The sequence below is a fragment of the Anas platyrhynchos genome, chromosome 5 (genome assembly GCF_047663525.1).
Source record: "Anas platyrhynchos isolate ZD024472 breed Pekin duck chromosome 5, IASCAAS_PekinDuck_T2T, whole genome shotgun sequence".
Lineage (NCBI taxonomy): Eukaryota > Metazoa > Chordata > Aves > Anseriformes > Anatidae > Anas > Anas platyrhynchos.
The window spans coordinates 25,163,431-25,180,914 of NC_092591.1; the positions used below are offsets into that span (position 1 = coordinate 25,163,431).

Genomic DNA, 17,484 nt, shown 5'->3' on the forward strand with positions numbered 1-17,484 from the left:
GTAACATGCTAATGTATATAATAATACGATATAATGAATGCTATGACATAACATTCTATATGTTTTCTTCTATGATAATACTGGGAAAAAAACATCCTACATTACCTAGAGATATTTTAATTTAGTGCTTATACTATAAACTCCTTTTTAAACATCAGAGATACTAATCATGAATAAAGAAATTAAAAGCAATGTTTGGTAAACTTTTTCTACCCTTTATGTATTTTGACTATGATTCATCTATTCCAGACAACCAATGCATTTGCTAGATCTGTCATCATCCTAGATATTAAACAGCTAGATAAGAGGACAATCAAGGAGAGTAGGGATATAGTCAAATGCTTTTCTCCATCAACTTATCTTAGTTGTGATTTTCGGAATTTCCTTTCGGTGGTAATTTTTTTCCAGCCCAAATATCATAAGTGTGGCAAGCATAGGATTTTTTATAATGTAATATGATATTACAAATGAAAAAAATTAGACAGCAGAACATAGCTAAACTTCCAGTCACTCTCTATCACATTGACTAAACATTCACCACATAGGTTTGTAAGAACAGGGAATATACAGAAATAGAGTATATCATTGTTTTAAGTACTCAGAGTAAACAAAACATAATAATTTGAGAAAAAGCAATGACAACATTTTCACGTCAATTTCAACAACACATAAATGAAAAAAAATCAGTTATAAAATTAAACCAACGAATATGATTATTCTTTAATGTTCCTTTAATATGAATTAGATTATTTACTTTGAATCTATTCTGGATTATTCTCTATCTACAAATTATTGCACAAACGGGGGATTAGGCAATTACAGGTATATACCAGTATGTGTTAGGTCTATTGTTTGTTGAAGTTTCCCCTCCCTTTTTCCTCTGCTCTTTTTTGCCAAGTAAATTGTCAGCATTTTATATCTAAATCTAAACTAAAAATACACATATAATTTCCATACCTCTGGGATTGAGCATTAAAGAACCATTTGTACCTTTAAAAATCTTCTTACCATCTGAACCCATAGTACTGTTTGCATTCTGAATGAGACCTTAAGATTCCTTCTTTTTCTCTTTTCTGAGACAAACACATCTGTTTCGCTTCATCCTTTTGCTGTCTTCACCTCGTTGTACCAGATTTGGAGGGTTTAATTTAGCACCTGGGTAGGGACTGACAGTTTTTAAATTTTGTTCATGCTGATTCACACTTCAATCTCCATGTTTAGATAAAAGCCTATTCTTAAGCCCACTCTCACAATTTAGAACCAAAAAAAAAAAATAATAATAATAATAATAAGATCTAAGATCTATTACTTATGCATTTTTACATGCCTCTTCAAGCTGACAGTGTAACATATTTAAGTGGAAGCAAATGACCTCAATTTTTTACTCTCAGAATGAATCACCTTCTCAAATTTCAGTTTCTGGAGTAGTTCTCATGCTCTGTAACATGTACCTTGCACAATGTCTAGTGTGAGTGACAGGGAACTGGAAAGAGGTAAGGTAGAAAGTGAGGCCTAGTGAGCAGTCACAGGCGTTTGGCAGCCGTCTTATAAGGTTTGATATCCAAACACTTCAGATGTCACCTGGCCAGGGAATTGTCTCTCCTCTCATTCTGTCGCCAATATGATTGAAGCCTCTTGCTTATAACTACTACTTCTCTGTTCTTCATTTACTGTACAACACAATCAATTCTCTCTTTAACAAATAAAGAACAATCTGTAACTCATAAAAATAAAATGTGGCATTCTATTCTCGTAACTCCAGCTAGTTTGGGATTGAATCAAGATAATTATATTATTTAGGAAAATAAAAAGTGTAAAATATATAAAAATAAAGATATATTTCTTTGCATGTTGGACTTTAATTAGAAGTCTAAGAAATCTGTAAATAGAACTGATGTATTTTCATACGCAATCAATCTGTTCTTGTATGCTGATTGCTTGTTTGTAGTCTTCTACAGCTTCTTTATTGAAACCCAATTTAGCACGAATATCAGCTCTAAGTCTATACATCAAGGCATCATTAGGCTGAATTGACAATGCTGTAAAAACAAGAAATACAATATTAGGGTGTTTTTTTTTTCTTTTTTTTTTACACATCATCACATAATTATAAAGAGAAGCATGGTCTCAAAGTTGTTGTCAGTGTTCTGATTTTTCTCAAAACATGCTTTCACAAGAGAAAAGCATTACCTATATACTAATTACCTATACTAATTTTACATGAAAAGGTAAATAGCATATTTACCTAAAAGTAATAAAAGTAATAGCATAACTTTGTTATGCTACTTATTCTTCAGATTTTTTTTCTTTTTGATGCCATTTATGCATCAAATTTCAATTCTGCCCCATCAGCAGGCACTATGCTTTCCTCTATAATATGAGCAAAATCTCAGAGAAAAAAAAAAAAAAAAAAAAAAACTATCACCATCCATGGCAGACATGGCAAGGTACACAATAGCTTTCTCAGTTCCTCCATTATGTAAAAAAGGATTTATGAAAGTGTTGGATTATTGCTGTTAATCTGATGTTTTAAAATTCTATTTTAGAGAGGAAGTTAGTTGAAAAGCATCATCTCACTGGTCCAGTCAATTTTCATTATCTTATAGCATGAAAATAATACTCATGAAACCCAATATGCGATTATTTTATTAACCACAAAAACAATGATTATTTTGACAAATCTCAAAAAGTAAAAGTAAACTAATTTAAAAAAATCTAAAGAGTTATTTCAAACAGTTTGTATTTTACTAGAATCAAGACAAGAATTTGATTCAGCTCCTCTTATCCATGAACCATGTCTATTAGCAGTACATAAGCTTATGCCAGCAAATACCATTTTAAAACTTCTACAATGAGCATACACATTTTATTTCTTGCTTATATATGAAATAAACTACATGACTGCCATTTTCATAACACATAGACTTCTCAATACACACATATACAAATTAAATTTTTCAAGACTTGGTAAGTATTGTATTTTCTCAAAACTTCTTGCCACAATTTCATTTAGAATGGGGTTCTGTTCAGCTAATATGACACATTATATGAAACTGTTTTCCTTCTAATCTATATATTTTTAGTTCTAAGAGTGAAAAAAAGCCTGGAATTAATTAGTACATGTATGTTTACTTTAACTTGCTTTTTTTAATCATATCATAATACCTTATCTAATTAGCTAGAAAATATGCTAGCAAAAATACACACATACTTGCTGAATTGTGAAATAAAACCAAGTAATTTATCATCACAATTGTTAGTATGGTTCCAAATGGCAGTCATAGCAGGTAATTAAGATTACCTGTTGAAATGTCTTTCTCAGCTTGTTCATATTGCTTTAATCCATTATAGAAATTTGCCCTGTTAAAATACACTGCTGCAGAGAATGGACAGAGGCAAACTGCCTTCTCAAAGTCTTCTCTTGCTTCTTCGAAATTTTTTAATATTGTATTTGTAATAGCACGATTCATAATAGCAGATTCATTCCTTGGCTCAAGCTTTAATACCTTGGAATAATAGCAATAGGCCTAAAAAAGACATGAATTGGAGATAAAAAACAGTGTTAAAACTTGAGGAATATTTACTCATGCTGTTTAATATTCTTTGTGCATAGTAAAGCACCCCTATGCTTATTCACTGCATTCATTTTTGCTGGGATAGAGTTAATTTTTCTTCATAGTAGCCTGTACAGTGCTATGTTTTGGATTTGTGACCAAAACAGTGTTAACAACACACCAACATTTTAGCTATTGCTGAACAGTATGTACACAGCATCAAGGCCTTTTCTGTTTCTCATGCTGACCTGCCAGAACAGTTGATCCCAGCTAACCAAAGGGATCCAGACCTTACATCATCAAGCTCAAGCAACAAAAAGCTACAGAAAAGGATGAGAACATTTGGAGTTATTGTGTCTGTCTTCCCAAGTAACCATTATGCATGCTTTCCTGAAAATGGTTAAACATCTGCCTGCCAAGGGGAAGTATTGAATGAATTCTTTATTTTGCATTGCATGTGTACACAGCTTTTGCTTTACCTATTAAACTATTTTTATCTCAATTCACAAGTTTTCTCACTTTTACCCTTTCAATTCTCTTCTCCATTCCACTTGAGGGGGACGAGAGGCTACATAGGATTTAGCTGCCTAACAGGATTGACCCACAACATCCACAAATGGGTTAGTAACCACACAGACAGAATTTTGAAAAAAAGAATACCTGTTTATGCTGAATTGTAATTATAGCACAGAAGAAATGAGCTACACATTGAGTTCAATTTTAATTAACACAGAAAGTGATTTATAATGCAACACTCATTCTTGAACTTCTTTGTCCGTAACCAAACCTTCTGGGAGATAGCGTAAAGAATCACAGATTTTTTTCATAGGAAAGAGGAAGAATAGATTGTGCTAGACCACTCATAGATGAATGATACCAGATGCAGTAAAAAGAAAAAAAAAAAAAGAGATTACATGATCAAAGCAGAATCTACATGCAGAGCACTGACCTCGGAGTCTTAAGGACTTTATGACCCAAGTCTAACTTATGCTCAAAATCAACAAGGAATTTAACTCAAAGAAACAAACAAGAACATTAAATTGTTTTTTTACATCATCTATTTCTTGTGCTGTATGAAGTACAATCTCAGTTTAAAAATATTTGCCAAGCCTGTACTGTACATGATGAATTCCTCATTATGTGAACTGCAAGCTAAAGTGTTTACAGATGCAATTCTAGGAGAGGATTAATTAAAGTAGACAAAACCTGCTGAAGTATCCATACTGGTTTTGGGTTTCCACAACTGCTGGACCACAAAGTTCCAACCAAATAAAAGGCTGAGCCTGTGTCCATGAAGTGTGACAGGAAGCCAAAGGAAAAATCAGTGTGGGGGCCTTCTAACTGAGAGAAAAATAAATGGTCCTTGCCTTCAAGCGTATTTCAAATTCTCTCACAAGAGGAGTTTCAGAATCCAACTCTTCTGTATTTGAAGATGCATATTGTATTTAAGCAGAAATAGGTGATCTAAAATCTGAAGTTACTGTGGTGAAAGGTAGAAGATCTGGCTTCTTGATTAAAACCCATCAGTATGAGATTCTTTTTATTTTCCTTCTAATAGTGCTATAGTGAATCCAGGCAACTTATTTAACATATGGGAATTAGGCTTGATAAAGCTTAATTGACGTCAGTGAAATTTTAGTACTACAATTCTTTACAAACTTTTGTGATGTGTATCCTAGCTGCCATAAATGTTAGTTCATTCATATCAATGCTAAAATATAGTATGGCAATTACTTATTATTGATTACTACAGATTAATCTCCCATTAAAAGACCAGGAAATTCAGTGTAAGAAAGTTTAAGTGTGTTCAAAGACAGATTTGTACCAACAGTATTTATTCGAGTTAAGGGAAAAAAAAATGCTCTGAAGACAGTATAAAGACAGACTAAAGACTTACCTGTGAAAATTGATGATTATGGAAGTAAATATTTGCTGCGCTGAAGTAAGCTAATGCGTAATTGGCGTCAACAGAAATTGCTTGTTGATAGTCCTTCATGGCACAGGATAGATACCCCATTAACTGATTGATGACACCCCGATTTGTTAGCAGTGGGGCAGTAGTAGTGAGCTGAAAGGAAATACCAAATTCATTCTTATCCAGGGAAAATCCACATTTATACAGCAATTTATTCTGCTTTTAAATGATACATTTCTTTTTAAAATAAAATTTAAAAATGCACCTTCTGGCAATTGTTCTTGTACAGTAGTGACTGGCTTCATAAAACCAGTTTAATTTTAGTAAAATCACTTTAATCTAAGATCTACCTTTAATGCAGCATTTATATCCTGAAATGCAGCAAAATTTTCACCCATCTGAAGACAGACCGAAGCTCGTCCATCGTATGCAGCATAGCACTTTGGATCAATAACAATGGCAACTGTAAACTGGTTCCAAGCTCTCTGAAGCTTTCCATGGACCTAAAATGAATTGCAGTATGTGCACAATAAGAAACTGAGGAAATGTCAGAAAAAAAAACAACCTACTAATGACCCGATTACAGCAGAAAATGGAAGAATGCTTTTACTTACAAATGCAGTTAACTTAATTACAGAAGAAATAAGAAAAAAGACTTCAAATAACTTGTAGGCAACACTCATTGTTTTTACAGCAATTCAATCTATCTGCCACAACTGTTTTAATTGCAAGTATTACCTTTTCTATATCATAGATTCACGGAATGTTTGAAGGTGGAAGGGATCTCTGAAAATCACCTAGAACCTTTGGTGAAAAGGTTCTTTTCACCACTTTTGAAAAGCAGGGTCACCCATGACCACGTGCAGTTGGATTTTGAACTTCTCCAAAGATGAAGACTGAACAACTTCTATGTGTAATTAGTTCCAACGTTAGATCATCCTCACAATAAAAAATAAAATAAAATAAAAAATAAAAACTTTTCTAATTTTAAGTGGATTCTCCTTTATTTCAATTAGTGCCTCCGGTCATATCACTGGGCACCATTAAGAAAAGCCTGGCTCCATTTTCTTTGAGTTCCTCCATTAAGTATTTATACACATTGATAAAATCCCCCTTTACATCTTCAGCTCTCACTGTGGCAAAGTGTAAACATTTTATCTAGTATACAGATTAATTAAGCAACAGTGAAAGACTAATCATCCAAATCAAAAAATTTCTCTTCTTGCGTGTATGTTTAAGCCCCAAAGGTACAATTAAGGTAAGGTAAAGAAAAGATACCCAGTGAGATTTAGGCCTCAAAGGAATTAAGCACCTGCCTCCTGCAACATGAGATGTCCAATTTCTACATAAGTCATATTCCTACCTACTCACCAATGTAGTCCTTCCTGTGCAAATAGGCCTGACACAGGCCACTGACGTTAGTCTCTCATATACGCATACATTGGCAAAATATACATATATATTGGCAAAAAATAATTCCCAGCAAGATTCTTGACAATTGAAGACATTTCAGACAATTGGATATAATAAATCACAGTAGGTAAATCAGAGGAATTAGACAGAGAAGAATAAAAACTGTCAAGTCATATCTTATATCCTTTTGCCAATACAGAATTACAGTTTATGCAGTTAAGCATTTTACAGTGATCATTATATATGTAATTTTCCAAAGGATTTTAGTAGACTTTCTAACACTATTTTGGATAACTGGAACGCATAAGATTGTTTTAAATTGAACTTTTAAATATATATTTACATGTATTTAACATTTTGGCCACTTTTACATCTGTAAACAGCTTATACACACAGAACATGCCCATTGAGGAACCTGCTTTGGCTGGGGGGTTTGACCTGATGATCTTTTGAGGTCCTTTCCAACCCCTTCAATTCTGTGATTCTGTGGTTCATAATGTTCATTTATCAGGTGCAAACAGATGGCAAGGTTACTTGTTATGTCATTAATTGAGAGTAGATCTACAAGTTTCTGTACAAATGTGAAAAGAAAATAACTATCTATCCATTTATCTAAAAACAAAAAGCACACTAAGACATGTCTTAACATATGGATTGTTTTACATTTTGCATTGTAAAAATATATGCATACAATATTAACTTTATTTTGTTTGATTAATCATAGTATTGACAATGAATTTTGGTGTGTTACCTGCAAGTTGTATCCTAAGCAAATTCTGGCTTTCGTACACATTGGATTCAGGTGAATTGCTTTCACGAAATCTTTCTGTGCTAGTTTAAGACCAGCCTCATGTCCACTTTCCATGTAAGAATTTCCTCGTCCAATATAGGCATCCACAGAAAGGGGTTCTAGTTTGATAACCTGGTTAAATGATCTCACAGCTTCTTCAAATTCATTAAGTCTAAAAATAGAGCTACGAGTGAATATTTGCTCTGTTTATTGTTTAAAAAATTAAAAACAAGATCCTCTATCCCATAATGCCTTCAGAACATAGTTCGATTCTGACTGAAGGGACACTTTTTTCTTAAGTTTGGTTTCTATATGTGCTCCCTGATGGTTATTGTAACAGTGAAAGAAGATAGTCAAACTTCAGTTTAAATTCCTTGGCCTGAGGAAGAAAGCAGCAAAATTCTCATTTAACTTCTGCTGGCCAAAGATTTCACCTTTTCACTGTTTGTACTCAGCAGATTCTAATATAGACTTTATCTGAGTCATTCATGCTGTCCAAATGTCATGACCAAACATGTTTTTTTTTGGCAAATTCCTCAGGCACATTTATTTCAGCCATAAATCATCTACCTCTAATATAAGCCTTCTCTCTGTTTCTACTCCTACCAGTTCTTGAACTTATCCAAGCTATGTTACACTTGTAGGGTAAAAAGAGCTAATATTCTGGCTACTAAGGACAGACCATTCTGGTCAAAGAGTAGGCCAAATGTGGAATTCCATCCTTAAATAAAATTTGATGCATGTGGATTATATTGAGTGTAAACAGAATACCTGAAATACATAAATGATTACTAATAGATGCCTTTACATACAAAGCAAAAAATTCAGCATGTCAAAATACAAACTCATTTTACCAAGGCAATACTGAAAGGTAAGAGATTTTTTTACTGTAAGTTACCTGTTTTGAATCCACCTGAATACAGCCTGATTTCTTTACCAAAGGAGGGCAGATTATAGATTAATCTAACAAATAATTTTAAGGGTTGTAAATCAAATGCTTTTTTTCAAGAAAAACACATGTTGCAAAACAAATTAGGGCTTCATCCCAATCCTGTTAATAGTATCCCAAATGCATTTAAAACAGGTTGTACTAGCTCAGTTTTACATTTAACAGTAACTCCTTTTGACAGGTAAATATAGACATGAACACCAAAATCTTATACCGAGTTCTTAGAAGCAGGACTCGGCATTACCATGCTAGTTCTACATCATTCAGACACTGTGAAAGTTGGAGCCAGCTGTGCTTTAATTATAAGCATGGTAACACAAGAAGTTGTGATGCTAGAATCCTGAATATGTCTACTTCCAAGCTGCCTCATCAGAAATAATCTTATGGAGTGATACATAACAGTGTAACTTTAGAATAAAATAGATTACACTAGACTAATAGGTAGAGAGAGCTATTAAAATTCCCTTTTTATCACAGGTTATGTTTGTGTGAAATGGGAGCTAATGACTCTAAGTGTCAGTATGATGAGTACAACTAAAAATACTAACGCACATCTTATTTCTTCCAACTTGTATCTGTTTTAACAGATATACTTTAACCTTTCAAAATAAATCTCATCTTGATAAAACAACATTTTAAAACTTCAAAATAAAAAATTCTGTCAAGACTGACAATTCTTTCTTCTTCAGTCCTTCTCTTGATTCAGTTTTTATCATCCTAGTATTTCCTTCTGATGCTGCCATGAACACATGGTTGCTCGATACCAGAAGATTATAATATTAGTTATTTCTTCCCTCCCCCCCCCCAATTCCTCTTTACCACTTTCTCCTCCCCCAGTTCTCAGTATGCTCAAAATGAAAGGGGGTATAGGCATATAAAGTTCAGGAATTATTAATTTTTCTACTCTGCATCAAACAAAAATACCTCTTACCTATGATAACAGATTCCAATAGCTTGAAAGATCTTGCTTGAAAGATCACCTGGACTAAGCAATGCTGCTTCTTTAAAGTCCTGAAATGAACAGACATTAAACAATGCAAAATTTGCATTGTTTCACTTTACCTAAAACTGTGATTTTAGCTATACAACTTTATGCTTCTATAGGAAAAGGGAGATAACTCTTCACGTAAGGAAGTGCTTTAGGCCTTCTTCATAGGAAAGCAATCAGTACACAGTAGGAGTGGTTTAGCTGGTACATCCACTGAATCACAACTCAGAAAGCATTTTCTGTATGTTCACATTTTAAAAATAAAACAACATGGAAGATTTTAATCCTGCTGGAGGTACAGAAGTGGCAAAATACTTTCACAATACTTTCATGATGTGCAGGCGTGTATATATATTAGTATTTTATTAAAATAAAACCTCTCCTTTTGTAAACACAACATAAAATTATAGATCTGCTTCTAAAAAGCATTCAGAGGCACTGTTCCAATCCACTAAAGCCTTTCAATGAATTTCCAGGGAAGCTAATGTGAGTCTTCATATGCGCAGTTTGAAGTATACGCCTTGCTCCGTGCATGAAGTACAGCAAATGCAGGATTAAATTTCCAAGGACCAGGTTTAGTTTACTTAAACCAAATATAAACCCTCACAGTCACCACACACTTCACAGAATCAACTGGAAAAAAACAGACACCTCTATACAGCAACTCAGATCTTATACAGACTGCGTTGTAACTTTTCCTCCCAGTGTACCCAATTTGGGAATACATTCATTTTGAGTAGAGTTTAATAAGTACATGTTATTTCAGCAAGCAGTATACATGTATTACAAATACTTGCAATAAAATAACAGAATAAATACACAAGTAGGTCTCTAGCACATTTATGATCTTTTTTTTTTTCCCCTTAAGTTAGCTGTTACATAATTTTGTGTCTGTTGAATTACTATTTTGTGAGTCTGTCTTAACTATTGTCCTGGTTTTGGCTGGGATAGTTAATTTTCTTCCTAGTAGCTGGTATGGTGCAGTATTTTGGATTTAGGATGAGAATGCTGATGACACAGGATGGTTTAGTTATTGCAGAGCAGTGCTCACTCAGAGCCAAGGACTTTCCAGCCTCTCACTGGTAGCACACTGCCAGTGGGCAGGCCGGGGGTGCACCAGGAGCTGAGAGGGGACACAGCCAGGACAGCTAACCCAGACTGGCCACAGTGATGAGCAATAAAACTCAAAAAAAGGGGGACTGCTGCTGTTAGGGGAGTGTCTGGGCATCGGTTGGCAGGCATCAATGGGCAATTGCATTGTCCATCGCTTGTTTTGTACATTCTTTTATCATTATCTTTTTCCCCCCTTTCCTTTTTTATCCTATTGTCTTTATCTCAACCCATAAGCTTTACCTTTTTGCTGTTTTTCTACCCCATCCCACTCTGAGGCAGTGAGCAAATGGCTGTGTGGTGCTTAGCTGTCTGCTAGGTTAAACCATATCTATAAACCATTCAAATTACTTGTTTGCTCAGCCCGCTGGTTCTGTCCCATTTCAGTCTCCTTTCACTGGCCTTACATACTAGTTTGTACCATCTCAGTATCTTTTCTGAACTATTCTGATCAATTGCATCTTAAAGACCAATAATGCAATCTTCCTATTTAACTTCTACACAAGCTCTACAAACTGTAAAGAGCTTTTGGCATGCACTTCCAGTAGGACAATGGGATTCATAATCATTCTTCAATTTATATTTGCTCAATTTTTAGAATTTCTATGTTCACATTGTTGCTATCACATAGTGAAAATACCAATGTTTATAGTCCACAATGGAGGCGATGAATGCAGCAGCAACCATTCTTGAAAAAATACAAAAAAAAAATACACTCTTTAAAGACAAGAGAAAAAAAAACTTTTAGAAAACTTGAAAAGTATCCACAATTTGAAATTAAAAGCCCGTATGTTTGAAAGAGTGGTTTAATGCTTAGATTTCTGCTATACCAGATGGAGTCCCAATGAACAGGAGTCCTCCGCAATGCAGGTGTCAGAAACACATTTTTTTCCTCTACATTTAAGAAAATGAACTTAAGGTCTGACTCTGCCTGCCCTTTCGACAAAAATGGTCATTTACACACACACACACAGGAAGAGGACAAGCTCACTCAATTAATCAGAACCCTCCATTTATTTTGGATTCTGCAATGAATTAGTACTCACTTGGACCCAGCATAAACAACTTAAAGGATTAAAAAAGAAAAGGAGGAAAAGTCAGATTCTTGCTTATTAAATTTTGTAAAATTCCCATGCTTCCCCCTTGCAGCATAATATTTTAAAAGACATTTCCATCATTTTACATGTATTTGCTTTCAGACTGGTATGAGTTGTTGAGCATATGAGAAGAGGATACCAACTATTTCAGGGAAATATAAAAGCTGGCAAATTGGTCTCTATATCATCAGTGGTTTACAAATAAGAAAAAAATCAAAATTTGCCTTAAACAAAAAAAGATTTTGTACCTCACATGCATTAGCATAATCACTAACTTCCATGTAGAGTAGCCCACGATTAATTAACACTTTAAAAATTATTTCCTTACTCAATTCATGCAGAATAAGAATTCCATAGTCTTTCAAAGCCTACAAAAACATAGAAGGCATTTTAGAAAATAATTCATACAGAGACAGACACAAGCACTGACTTCAGTCTGGCTAGTCCAATGTTTCACTGTTTGCAGATTGAACTTAACTGTATTTGGAGACTTCTGTATTTACATAGATACCTAATCTCAGAGTACAAAAGCAAAGATAATACAAATTATACAGATGCATTAAACAGGCAAAATTAAAAGTTATTTTGGTATTACATAAATTACAGTTGGAAGTAAGTCTTTATGTTTTCTGCTGATAAAATTTGTCCGTATTCTTTCTTTTCTTTCCTGTTTTTTTTTTTTTTTTTTTTTTTTTTTTTTTTTTTTTTTTTTAAGCAGTTCTGAATGCATTATTCATGGTTTAATACCAAGGTAAAATACTTTTAAAATTACGTATTTTCAGATACAATTTATTTTTATTGAAAAGTCTAAGCACTAGTTTTATTAAATAATTTTTTTGTGTAAATTCTGTAAAAAGGTAAATAGTGATATGACTGCGGAATTGAGGAAGCCTTTATTCCCAAATTTATCAAAACTGAACAATATTTCAGCAACAATGCTTCATCTTTTTTTTTTCACATGAAGAATTAACTCATATAGTTTACTTAAGAATAATTGGATATTTTACATCTAGATATTTAGATATTTTACAAAAAACAAAACAAAACAAAACAAAAATGTTCTTGACAGCAGTATTCCATATACTAGCTTCTTAAGGGAAGTTCTATTCCTTGCCTCTTCTAAATTGGGGAAGGCATTTGAAAGTGTTTAACAGAAAACAACACAGTTCTTGTCAGACCCAGTAAATTTCTTCTGTCAATAGGTTATTACATTTTTCTGCAACTTCCCTTGTACTTTAATTAGCTTTTCTAAAAAGTGATAGCAAAGAATGAATTTTATACTAACGTATTATGAAGGAACTAGCATTTTCACATCTTAAATTTTTACCTACAACGCCCCTGTTTGTTTTTTTCTTTACCCCCTGCATCATTCTTGGCCATTTAACCTTTATGAACAAATGGCCTTTGCCCAAGGTCAATTTAACTTTAGACATCAAAATGATAGTTCAGCATGATCATGTTTCCAGTCTCAAGCTGCACTGTGCCTTTTTGTGTCCCGTTGTGCTTTTTATTTACAACAAAAAATAAACAGCAGAAATAGAGGTAGTGGCAGCTCACAGGTTAGTCATCTGAGTTATAAACACACCCGGAAAAACAAGGTTGTGATGAGAGTAGGATGTCATCCAGATTTTCATGTGGTCCTTTTTCGGATATAGCCATTATATTTTCAAAGGTGTATCAAATTAACATGATGAGGACCAAAAATTAATTTTTTAAACAATTTCTTGAAGAACATTGTCAGACATTGCAAGAGATCAGAAATTTTGACTAATTGTCAAAGACAGGTTACTAGCTAATATGAACAACTGAGTGATCATGTGATGTTACAAAAATATATATCATACCTGTCTGAAGTTCTTTATTTGATGATAACAGATTGCTCGGTTATAGTATGCCAACATGCAGGTTTTGTTGAGGTCAATAGTTTTTGAGAGATCTTCAATAGCAGCTTTAAATGTCTGGACATGAAAAAACACTATGTATAAATTATAATTCACAATTCACAACACTATATATTCCTCCTCAAATAACAGCCTTTTGGAAAACTTGATTTTACATTTACTTTTTTTTTTTTTTTTTACATTGTTTCTTTGTTAGTACTTCAAGGTATCTAATCAATTCTCTATGGACTAGTTACTGCAGTACTTGCGGCAGAAGGAACAATTCTTCAGTTCTATTTTGCCAATGACTGGACAACCAAACATTTTTAATTTTTGTTTAGATAATATACATATGCTGCAATCAACATTTAATTTTACTAGCCTGATCTGTTTCTTAGCCTAACCTAGACGGTATCTTTGATGGAGTTTTGGTACTTATTAGGTAAGGTTCTATCCTGAAGAACTGAAGAGGAGATCATAGAAGCATACAATGTTTGGAGTTGGAAGGGACTTTAAAGATCAGACTTTAAAGATCATCTAATGCTCAGTAGCTTGTCCAATCCATCATGAAAGTTACACAGAACAATCAGAGTGGCTTCAAAAGAGAAAAGTATGATAGTCAATTGAAATTCCTTGCTTCCAGCAACAACACTGGTTTCCAAAGTTTTTATCATTGTTTTACCATTATAAAGTGGCAAGTGAAATACATTGTTTTGGGGGAGAACGCAGAAGTACAACAATAACAGAGATACCCACCTTATTCTGATATTTCAAAGTTCCTCGGTAAAAATAAGCTCTCGCACTGTTAGGAAGAATTTTGATTGCCTCATTACAATTCATAATTGCCTTAGAGTATCTGCCTTTACTTCCATAGTAAGCGGCACGACTCATGTATGCCTGCAGAGATGAACACAGAATGATGATGTGGCATAATGCTAAAAAAAATAAGCTGGTTATTTAAGACAAGGGTAAAATATAAGAACTAAGCTCTATAAAAACATGCATCTTTTGAAGTATGTAATTTCTTTTATTTAATCCTTGCATTGTGTTTACTGGCAGATTACAAGGCAATACACCCCTAAATGCAGAACCTGTTATTCTTTGAACCTATCCTAAAACACCCCACAGAAACAAATTATGGGGAGTCTTTATATATTACCTGGAAGTGTGATGGACAAAGGGCAAGTGTTCTATTGAAATCTCGGATGCACTTAGCTTGTCCGAGCTGCATTCTACACAGCCCTCGCTGATAAAAAGCATCAGGGTATCTTGAATGTAGTCTGATAGCCATATTAAAAGCATCACGGGCCTAAAAGAATGACATATCATCTAGATTAAATATGGTCTGTTTGTACAGCTGTAAACATAGGCTGTTAAACAACTGATTCATTGTACAGCAAGGTATAATCTATTTATGCAGTTGAAATCCAACACGTATCTGCATTGGTTTTGATTGCTTTCATCTATCTGCAGCTACTTAAAGTACCCCAGTAATGCAATCATAACCACAAGGAGGTACAATCTAACTCGCTTAATAATCTCATTTCTTCAGTGGTTTATCCAAGCACATGGTTTGTCAGAGCCGAAACAGTGAAGTTATTTCTTACAACAGACTAACATGGTTAGCATGCAACTCCTTTAAAATCCATCTGAATATTTTTTCCCCACACAATTCACATGAACTTACAAAATCATGAGCTTTTCCTAGATCTGCAGCTATAATATCAGATGTGCACTGATATAGAAAGTCACCTTTTGCAATTGTCATGTATTATTGCATTAGATATTTCAGACAACTTTGACAGCCTTCTTCCAAAAGAATATCACTTATGACAATTGGGGTTGGAGGCAGACAGTGCAAGGAATTATTACCCTACCCTGTGAAAATCTGCTTTAAAATATTTCTAGTTTCAGGCTTGAGCCTTTTAGCAAATCAGCAACTGACACATGTTTACTAAAAATCAACATTTAAAACATTTGCATGAACACAAACTAGGCCAGCCACAAAGCTCACTGACTTTTTATAGAATCAATGGCATGGGTTGAAAAGGACTTTAAAGATCATCTTGTTTCAATCCCCTGCTCTGGGCAGGGTTGCCAACTACTAGAGCAGGATTCCCAGAGCCACATCCAGCCTGGCTTTGAATGCCACCAGGGATGGGGCATCCAAAATTTAATATGTTTTTAACAAAAAAATCTCTAATCAGAAGTATTGATTTTATTGAAATAATGCAAATATAATTTCCTTAAGTAAGGCAGGTGCCAAATAGAACCATCTAGAGGGATGTTTTGAGCTACAGTAATATAGAAGAAGGTTAACAAAATATAGCCAAATCCATAATTAATACAATAATCTAGGAATTCCCTTGTCCAAGTTTAATACTAATTGACTTAGCCACTGATATGCTACCAAGTACCTGTCTATAAGGTCTCTGAAAATAAACATAAAGAATAAGAAATTCATGTAGTTTTTATAACATTAGAATGCAAACTAATGTCATACAGAAAAAAAAAAAAAAAGAAAAAAAAAAAAGCCATAACATTAGCACTGAAAAAAATATATTCACAAACTTGCAGGACAGTCTAATGTACATTGTGAGTTAAGAAGAAAAATGCTAAAAACAATGGAGGCTGTTGAAAATATTGAAATCATTCATTTGGTTATCATTTTTTACAGGCAGTGGAGTCAAAGACTAACACGTATATAATTAATACCAACCTGTAATAAATTTGTTTGTTCCATATAACACAGGCCCATAAGATAATACATTTCAGCCACCTCAAATGCATTATGTAGGATTTTTGCTGAGGTCATCTGAAGCTCTATAGCTTGTTTAAAACTTTTCACAGCATCCTGAAATATAGATAATACTACTAGTTACAAAGCACTTAACTGAAATCTGAAAGACTTGTTAGTCATTTTCAATTATTTTTAAAAGGTTTTCTTAGTCTGAAACATTAAGGTAAAAATGACTACTAGAGTGTTACTTGATGCTGCTGCATTTAAACATTCTCTTGATCTCTGAACTGTTCATATAGACTGACTAGAAAAATGGACATTTTTGTGTGATTTTTATATAACAAAGTAGCTATTGTACATGATCTAGAGATAACAGTAGAAATGAAATGTATTCTATTTAGGAGCATAATTATAACTATTGATTGATTTTCCTTGAAATGTCCATTTTTTCTCTCTCTCTTCTCAGGAAGAAAACATATATTTTGATGGAGTATGATGATAATGAAGTACTTGCTGCAGGTATCTTTATGTAAATAATAATAATAATAACAACAAACAGTTATGTAAAATACATCTTTATTCCATAAACAGCTTGCATAAACTTATTACTGATAAAGAAATATACCAAAATCCTGAATTGAAGAAACTTAGGTGAACATGAACAACCTCTCAGAATACTTGAGATCTATGAGATGTGGTAAGAATTTATGCTTTTTTAATAATTCTTTGTCTTAAAGGAGAGAATAAGGAAGACAACCAGGAAATTAAGATCAGTTCAAGATAAACTATTCCTTTGCCTTTAAGGATTATGAAAGGAAAATAGCTGAAAGTTTAAATATTAAGAATAGTAAAAGAATTATAACGTTTTTCTTGAAAAATTAAAAAAAAAAAAAAGTTCAGAAAAATCAGCCTGAAATACCAGTAGCTATAGGGGTGTCTGCAAATACTGTGGCTGCTTACCTAAATTGTCATCAATGTAGTGGATGTTTTAGACAAAACAGATCTGCATTTACTGCTATTTTAAAATCCTTTTATTCTATTCCTACAG

At 33.5% G+C, this 17,484-nt stretch overlaps 1 protein-coding gene across 2 annotated transcripts in view; it reads right to left on the minus strand.

Moving 5' to 3' along the window:
* Positions 1-425: 425 nt before the first annotated feature.
* Positions 426-17,484, minus strand: part of TTC6 (tetratricopeptide repeat domain 6) — a 71,538-nt gene continuing 54,479 nt past the window's right edge. For both annotated transcript variants that reach the window (XM_072038465.1, XM_005021420.6), the window contains 11 exons: positions 16,416-16,550; positions 14,856-15,005; positions 14,453-14,593; positions 13,661-13,774; positions 12,065-12,184; positions 9,553-9,632; positions 7,634-7,844; positions 5,820-5,972; positions 5,452-5,622; positions 3,302-3,527; positions 426-2,039 (listed from right to left, as the gene is read on the minus strand). In XM_072038465.1, the coding sequence (XP_071894566.1) occupies positions 1,903-2,039; positions 3,302-3,527; positions 5,452-5,622; positions 5,820-5,972; positions 7,634-7,844; positions 9,553-9,632; positions 12,065-12,184; positions 13,661-13,774; positions 14,453-14,593; positions 14,856-15,005; positions 16,416-16,550 (1,638 nt within the window). In that variant the 3' untranslated portion in view covers positions 426-1,902. The remainder of the gene's footprint in view (positions 2,040-3,301; positions 3,528-5,451; positions 5,623-5,819; positions 5,973-7,633; positions 7,845-9,552; positions 9,633-12,064; positions 12,185-13,660; positions 13,775-14,452; positions 14,594-14,855; positions 15,006-16,415; positions 16,551-17,484) is intronic.